This window comes from Apaloderma vittatum, unplaced genomic scaffold, assembly GCF_000703405.1.
Source record: "Apaloderma vittatum isolate BGI_N311 unplaced genomic scaffold, ASM70340v1 scaffold6040, whole genome shotgun sequence".
NCBI classification, from domain to species: domain Eukaryota; kingdom Metazoa; phylum Chordata; class Aves; order Trogoniformes; family Trogonidae; genus Apaloderma; species Apaloderma vittatum.
In genome coordinates, this window is record NW_009696157.1 from 256,824 (window position 1) to 264,983 (window position 8,160).

Below are 8,160 nucleotides of genomic sequence, written 5' to 3' on the forward strand. Positions count from 1 at the left end.
CTGACGGTGCACTTGATCTCCTGGTCCAAATCATTAATAAAGATGTTGAACAGAAGCGGCCGCAGTACTGAGCCCTGGGGGACATCACTCATGATCGGTGCATTAATATATAGTAAATGTTTTGTAGGATTGATTTAAAATGAAACCTCAGTATACCAAATAAAAAATGTTATTGTCATACTCCTAGCATACACTTGGATTTTCAGACCTCAGATGCACACACTTAAAACATGGTTACTTCTAAAAAACATGTTGTATCACTGTAATGACCTAATCCAGCATGATTTGCAAGCATTTTGCATTAAGTGTGTGAGCAATGTGACCGCCAAAGGGACAAAGCTCTGTGCAGTTACACACAGGATGCATCCAAGTGACAAAAGGTTGTAAAACAAACGAAAACAAAACAAGCACAAGGCACTGCGAATGGGCAGAACATTTGAAGCTATCCCATGAAGCATAGCTGGCAAAACCAAAATCAATGGAAGTAGTAAGGAGCATAGAGGAGATACCCTTTCCAGACAGGGGCAGGTAGTATAAAAATATCAAACAAGACAAGGAAAGATGGAGAAGAAGGAAGACAAGTCTGCCTTTGTTGTAGTGTCTCTTGTCAACAGACTCTCAGGTCTGATCAGCTTGACTTCTGTGACTACAACACATCAGTGCAACTCCCTTGCCATGGGCTTTGTGGTATTGTATACTCATGGCAAATTTGGGATAAAAGGTCCAGCAGTTGAAGTCTAATAGTTTTGTGTATGTGAGGAATGCATAGTGACAACGATCAGCAATGTGCAGGTCCCAGCCATTAGCACAAAATGAGTTGCTAATGCAGGAATTTTGTAAGTTTCATTTTAAAGTTTAAAACAGAATTGTATATACAGTAACTTTACACAGTGTGTAATGAAGACAAATGCAGCCATACCTCCCAGAAAGTATTTGCCAACATTAGGACCAGTATGTTATTGCTGAGTTGGCATTTTACTTTCTTTTCTACAAAAATAAATTAGTACCTTCCCTATTTTGGATATGGATTGATCCTCAAATTGATATTGCATTTCATATTTAAGTGTTTGCAAAATAATGCATTACAAAAAAATCTGAATCAAGCATAGACTAAATCACAATGTGCTGCATAATGCTTTTTCATTTACATTTAAGTGGCTTAATCCTAATACAAAAGCAAACTGTCAGTGCACCAAATCCAAAAATACCATAGTAACCTAACTACTTACTTGAATGTATCTACTGAAACAACGTGTTAGTTGCATATTAGGTAATTTATTACTTTTTCTTGTAGAGCAACATGAATCTTATTCAAATAAATGTCTGTTCAAAAGAACTGCTGTAAAAACCATGGAACCACCACTAAATGGTGTATTAATATTTCAAGAAATTTAAGAAAAGTCAGTGTAGGTACTCATCATTTGGTTTTAGAACAAAATTTTGTTAACTCTGGGCAAAAGGACCTAATTACTAAATGCAAATTGCACAGAATACTGATTTTCCCTCCTCAGACTACTGATTTACAATACCATCGACCTGAATTACACTTAATTAATTAATTTATGTTATAATTAATCCACAAATGATTTTTACAGATGCCAAGGGAAAAAAAAATCTTTACACCGATTAATTTCCCATGTAAAAATGCAGCTGAATGGCAGGAAATAAATTTTAAGAAACATTTTTCTCTTTTCTCTTTTCTATGAGAGTAATAAATTCTTAGATGTTTGATTTTGTGACACAGCAAAGTAAAATTAGGTCACAGGAAAATAAGCTCATTGTTGTCTTAGCTTTGCCTGGTGTGGTGTCTCAGAGTATCAACAGAGATACTGTTGCAGCGCTGGAGGCCATTTTGGATGGATCAGTGCTCACGTTTTGAGGCATTCTCAAAAAACGGATAAAAAGAAGCTGCAGCTGTACTCAGCTTGGCACTGGGTAGGGTTTACTCAGCCTAATACCACATTAAAATTGGGAGATAGAGCTGTACACTGTACTATTGCCCGATCTGGAATTAATTTGACATTAGAAGTTTTATACAACTGTGAAGTAATTTTAAAATACTTCAGGAGCCTATACGACTCATTTATTCAAAGAAACCTGACACAAAAATTCTTTTTAGACTTTTCGATTAAAAGAATCATAATAAAATGTAATATCAATATAGAGCACAGGAATTTTAGCACACAATCAACAGAATACTATTCAAAAAGTGTTTGTACCCTGTCAGCAATATCCACAGTTAAATTGATTTGCCCGAGCTTGTTTTTCTTTCAATTAATCAGAGCTTATCTCAGAAATATGCACAGTTCTGACTGCCCAAACCCTAAATTGCGGCTTTCCCTTCTAACAGCTCTTGTCTGTGTATATGACGCAGACCAGGAATCAGCTCATCGTTCTGTGCTGTTAAGCACTGACAATACTGAGGTTTTGGTAATGACAGTTTTACCTGCGCTAGCTCATGGCTGTGCTATTTGTAAGGAGAGGAGATTTTAACATATATTAAGTTTTGACAAAGCATTTCCTAACTTTTTGCTAGAGTGCACAGCTTGGCACACTTAAATCACTATATACCAGTACCTTATTTACTCTTCTGCAAAAATAGGAAGATGTAAAGATAAGGTGACAGAGTCAACTACTATGGAAGCAGTTTTAAAAGGCTAGCTAAGGAACATCAGAACTCCAGGGAACAGATAAGATAAGCACTATTTCAAAGTTGTAAAGAAAAAGACCTAGGTAACGATGGCCACATCTACATGATTCAGACAAAACAATAAACCAGCTCATAATGGAATAACTGGGAATTAAATTGGTATCAACATTAATATCAGCTTATAGAAAAGAGATGCTGCTGAAGTAACTTGTTAGGGTTTTTTTTTGAGATTACTAATTTGCTTGACATGGGTAGTTGATAACTCCATTTAGAGAAGGAAGATGTGATTCTGTAGTCTGACCTCCTGCCTAGTTCAGTCCATATAACTTCTAGGTTGAAGTCCAGTATTTGTTACTGGACATATTTTTCAGAAAAAAATGTTCTATATTTATTTTTAAATGGCCAAATATGGAGAATTCTTATAAACCAAGATAGCTTGCAATTTGTTGTTGATTTCCTGGCAAGTTAAAATTTGTGTGGTATTTATATTTGCTGGTTTTCAATTGCTAGACAATGAAAGTTTAAACACCCAAATAGCTTGTAAGATCTAAGACTCCCTGGTTGCCAAATTTCCACTCCCATAGATGCAAGGAGATTATACCAACATATATAAGTCAATCATGACCTCCGCTTGTGTAGGATTCTTGTGACTCTTGAACCTCCTGACAGTTTTTTCAGCAGCTTTCTTATAGTCTAGACATCAAAATGCAAGTGTCAAAACCAGAGGAAAAACATACTTCACTCTGTTTTCTGTTTACACTTCCAAAGATCTTATTAGATTTCTTGGACCTGCCATCATGATGCATTCTCACATTCAGCTGATGAGCCATAAGATTTTTTCAGATTCACAGAAATAAAAAAGGAGAACAATAAACATATTTACTGATATGTAAAGATTATGGAACACAGTTTATTTGCTTACGTTTTGTTTATCAAAGCACTTTATCCTGATATTGGACAGACTGTAAATTCTGTGAGGGTGAAGTAGGGTGAAAGTCCTGCCCTAGGACCTTTTCACATGTTCATTAGAAATCATGCAAGGTGTTACTTAGCGACAGAAAAAGGCATTTTTATTACCTCTACCTGCAAAGAGAGGAAATCTGGAAATCTTTGATGCAGAGATTAATTAGATCCCTTTTCATATTTTTTTTCAGCCTGTCAAACTTCTGAATTTCTCATGGACGGATACACATTGTACATTAAAAACACAGTGCGAGTGAGATGGCTCTCCAGATCAGTCAAAAGTTGCTTCCATTACTCACCACTAAATTCAGAGTGAGGTAGGAGGAGGATGTCCTGTTACGCTCCTCTGCAAGGAGCAAATAATGTCCCTTACTGGAGATAGGATGTTGGGCTATGAGGGGTTTTTCTGACCAAGTGCAGAGGTTTATATTACTACAACAGTACAATATAACAGGAGTTGTCTCTCTCCTGGATTGTCTAGTAAAATTCTGCAGTCTGACCTCCAAGCATTCAAGGCAAAACTTCAAAAATACTACTTTTGCAGTCAGAAGCTGCAAAAGCTTCTGGGATAAGCTTTTGTGACGAAAAAGTTACCACCTTTTCCTCAGAATTCAAAGGAGGGCAAATAAAACAAGAGCAGGGCAAGGAAAGAAGGTCAGCATCCTCTGCTAACAGAAATAATTTACATTTAGAAAGAGACGAAGTCTCTTAGTGTTTAATGCTACAATTATGGAATAGCTGTGTTGCATAGTAGACTAAATAATAATCAACCAATGAATCCTCTGCCTTTAAATTTGTCCTCTACTCATTGTGTTTGATCTCTCACATACAGAAAAATAGTTTATACTTGGTTCAACTGTATATGTTTCTCCTGCAGACTGACCACCAGAGCATCTATCCACCTTCTAAGAGAATAGCTTGATAAAAATAATTTGTAGTGGCAGTGGTGGCATATGCAGTCTTCAGCCACTCATTCCCCCTACTATTATTCCTTTCAGCTGTGTGAAAGAAAATCCTTGCTACACAGTAAAGTTGAATGGAAAAACTGATTTCTGGATTATTTTCTTTTCTTTTTGCATTATTTTTAACCCAAACTACTCTTTAAATCAGTGAATTACAGACTACAAATTAGCCTGCCCCAAATCCTCATAACAAAAACATCAAAATCCCCTATATTGAACTAAAGTGGCGGGGCTGAGCAGGCCCAAAGACAAGTTTTTATAGTGAGAGTCAAGGCAAGCCAAGAAGAAGGTAAAGAGGCCTTTAGATAAAGTACCTGTTACTAAAGTCCTTCCAGGAAGAACTGTCAGTCATTGGAGTGGCTCTTTTTTTTTCCATGTTGAAAAAAATGTTTCACTTTATCACAACTAAAACTTGTCGACATATAGTCTCAGTATTTTTCTCCTCAGTTGTCATTATGCCACAAAAATATTTGCTGCAAAAGAACACATCTATCAGTCTGTATTTGGCTTCACAGAGTTTCTAGTATGTGGAAAAACATACTACATGACCAAAGTCCTTACACATGTATTAACTGTTCTGTAAACTCAGGCACAACTATTAAAGCCCTGTACATATCATGTATAGCAACAGAAAAATAAATAAGGAGTAGCATTAAAAAGCTCACACCATTTTCCTGCTTTTGACAGTAAGCCCAACCCAAAAACCCATCCCTAGTTTACCAGATACAAATCAGCATGCGCCCCTTTTATCTCATTATTCACGCAGATTCGGAGATGTGGATCGTTAAGTCGGGTACTAATTTGTTCCTAAACTGCACTCATTCATCATTAGTTGGCAGTGAGAGGTTGATCAAGTCAGTTGTGGAACACTTCTGTGACCCACCCCCAAACTGTATATTTTCTGCCTGAGTTACTTAAGAAACCACTTTAGTAGCCTTTTGGTTAAGCGTGATCAGGTTAGTCACAGAGGCATCTCTGTCATATCCTGTACTCTGGATTTATATGTTCGATATTATCTTCTGTACTGTGTATAAAGGGTATCTGTGTACTTTTCTCTCTAAATAGACAGGTCTGATTGACTGTCATGACAGAATCCGGTATCGCGCAGAATGGTCCATAACACAGCTGTCCCTAAGGGTTAGCTAGACAGTGTGTGAGGAGGGGGTTACTCTGAGGAGATGCATGTGATAGCTAAAAGATTCTTATAAATCCTTCTGACTTGAGCTTCTCTCTGAGGAGCAATTTTAAATATTGCAGCACAACCCATTTGCAGTAACTTAACTTATGCCTCAGATGATTTTTCATGATGAAGAGAAGATATTTTCAGCAATAATTTGGTGGATGAAGAACTACTAAAATCCAGAGTATGAATCATCATATTTTGTGTATGTTTTTATAAATAATAAATACAGATATATTTTTTACAAAATATATGGGTAGGAAAACATTACAACAGATTGGGAACTGAACACATTTGCAATGCATAAGCTGCCCTAACATTCTAGTTAAGGAAACTTCTGTAATTGAAATATTACACAGACTATTTTTTGCCTCCTCATAGACCTCTTTTTTTCTGTCAGCTTATAATAATTTGTAAAAATATTAGCATAGCACAAGTTAGAGACAGGAACAACACTTCATTTAACCACAAAGCAAAATTGTTCTGCTAGAAAATACATCAGATGCTTATCACCTCTAGTAACACTGCATTTTTTGTTTAATAACTAAAAGAAACCATATGCTGTTTGTTTTGTTTTGTTTTTTTTTTCCTGTAGTATAGAACTGTTTGCCCTAAGAAAGAAACAGACAATTGTTCACATCTGTGTATTGAAATGTACCAAATCAATAATTTACCTGATTTTTCAGAGGGAAGAGAAATGCTGGTTTTTGTAGTATCCAGAATAACAGCCAACCCTGCAGAGAGTGATGGGAGGATGCTGGTACTGAGATCTATGCGAGTTAAACTTTCAGGTTCTCTTTCCAAGGCTTTTAGAATACCTCCAGCACAGTTATCTTCAGTCTCATCCTTGTTCTGACTGTTCTTCTCTGGACTCTGAACGATATGAACAATACTCTGCTGGGCCAGGTCACAGTTCTGCAACATAAACGCAAAATCCCAATCAATAATTAATTGTGACATAAAGGACAAAATCTCTCTATCCCCAATTTGTTATTTGTTAAATGGTCTTGAAGCCATTTTGTGTAGGATTTCAGTGTGCAGTAATGGAGTTTAAAGCAAAGTGACAAGTGTAAATTGCTGGAATTAGGATTACTTGCATTGGCAAAAGGGTCACAACACTAACAAATTCTAAACATTTAACAAGAAAATGGTGGAGCAGAGCCAATAGCTCTAAATAGGTCGCTTTATTGGCACCAAGGAAAAACTCCAGAGGGAGCACTTCTAAATCAAGTGCTAAGAATATTCAATACTCAATGTGCATTTGCACAGATAGTGCTGATACACACTCTTCATGTAGCAATTTAGGGTCCAATTTGACAAGCACACAGAGTGCATGACCAAGCTACACTAACATATCTTTGGGAACAGAAACAGGGAAGATGATGCTACTGATGAAGATCGACACTTATTTCTTGTCCTAAACATAATTTTCGATCTAAATCTGGCCCTGGATGTAGACTCAATACATAAGTACTTTCTCTTTCTCAGTTCTTATCAAAGGTGATTCTGAGAGAGACTTTCCAGCTCTCATGTCTCAAAGAAAAGTGGACTGAACTTATAAAAAGATCTTATAAAAAGTTTATCCATGATAAATCAGGATAAAATTCACATTTTGTTCAGCATTTTCCTATCACAGGAGAGCAAAATATTACCTCACAACTAGAAATTACAGAGATTTTAGAAGACCTGTCATTAACTAAGGTCATTCAAAACAGATTTGTGCTGATCTTTCCACAACACATCTTGGAACAAAAATTGCTTTTTTGGGGGTGATGCCTCCTGGATAGTCACACCTAGTTCACCAGCATCATGAACAAGCCACATACAAACACCAATCAAGTTTGAATTGCGCTCAATAAAATAATTTTCCAGCTCTTTGCAGCATCATTAGGTTTGACATGTCTGTCCTAAAATATCAAGACAGACTGTTGATTGTATGAGAGGAACAGAAAGAGAATTCAGAAGCATTTTTCTCAGTATCTACACATTATTTAAATTTTTTAGTTTGTATTTGCAATTATTACATGCACTTTTAATTACAAAAGATTCCTTTACAGGTATTTTAGGCAGTTCATACCCTTGTTATTATCCCACTCTCTCTCTTCTACTACTTTTTCTCTTCCAGTCTTATTTCTGATCAGTGGTTTTCCTTAATTCTCCTGCACTATTTCTCAGTACTTTCCCCTCTACCCTTTCTTTCCTATGTAATACAGTTCTGAAAAACAAAAATCTGTTTTGTTTGTTTTTTATAAAAAAAATATGAATTTTTAATAACACATTGTCTCCATAGTGAAGTAGTAATCCGCCAGCAGAGATCTGCCAGAGCAAGGAAGCTGCAGTCTTAATACTCGAACAAAGCAGTTATTAGATTTCAAGTTTAAGACATTATGTTGACGTTAAAGGTC

At 36.2% G+C, this 8,160-nt stretch overlaps 1 protein-coding gene across 1 annotated transcript in view; it reads right to left on the reverse strand.

The window, feature by feature from the left end:
• Positions 1-6,679, reverse strand: part of PARK2 (parkin RBR E3 ubiquitin protein ligase) — a gene marked incomplete at its 3' end in the record, with an annotated part of 227,581 nt that extends 220,902 nt beyond the window's left edge. The window contains exon 1 of the mRNA XM_009873742.1: positions 6,430-6,679. Coding sequence (XP_009872044.1) covers positions 6,430-6,679 — 250 coding nt within the window. The remainder of the gene's footprint in view (positions 1-6,429) is intronic.
• Positions 6,680-8,160: the final 1,481 nt, after the last annotated feature.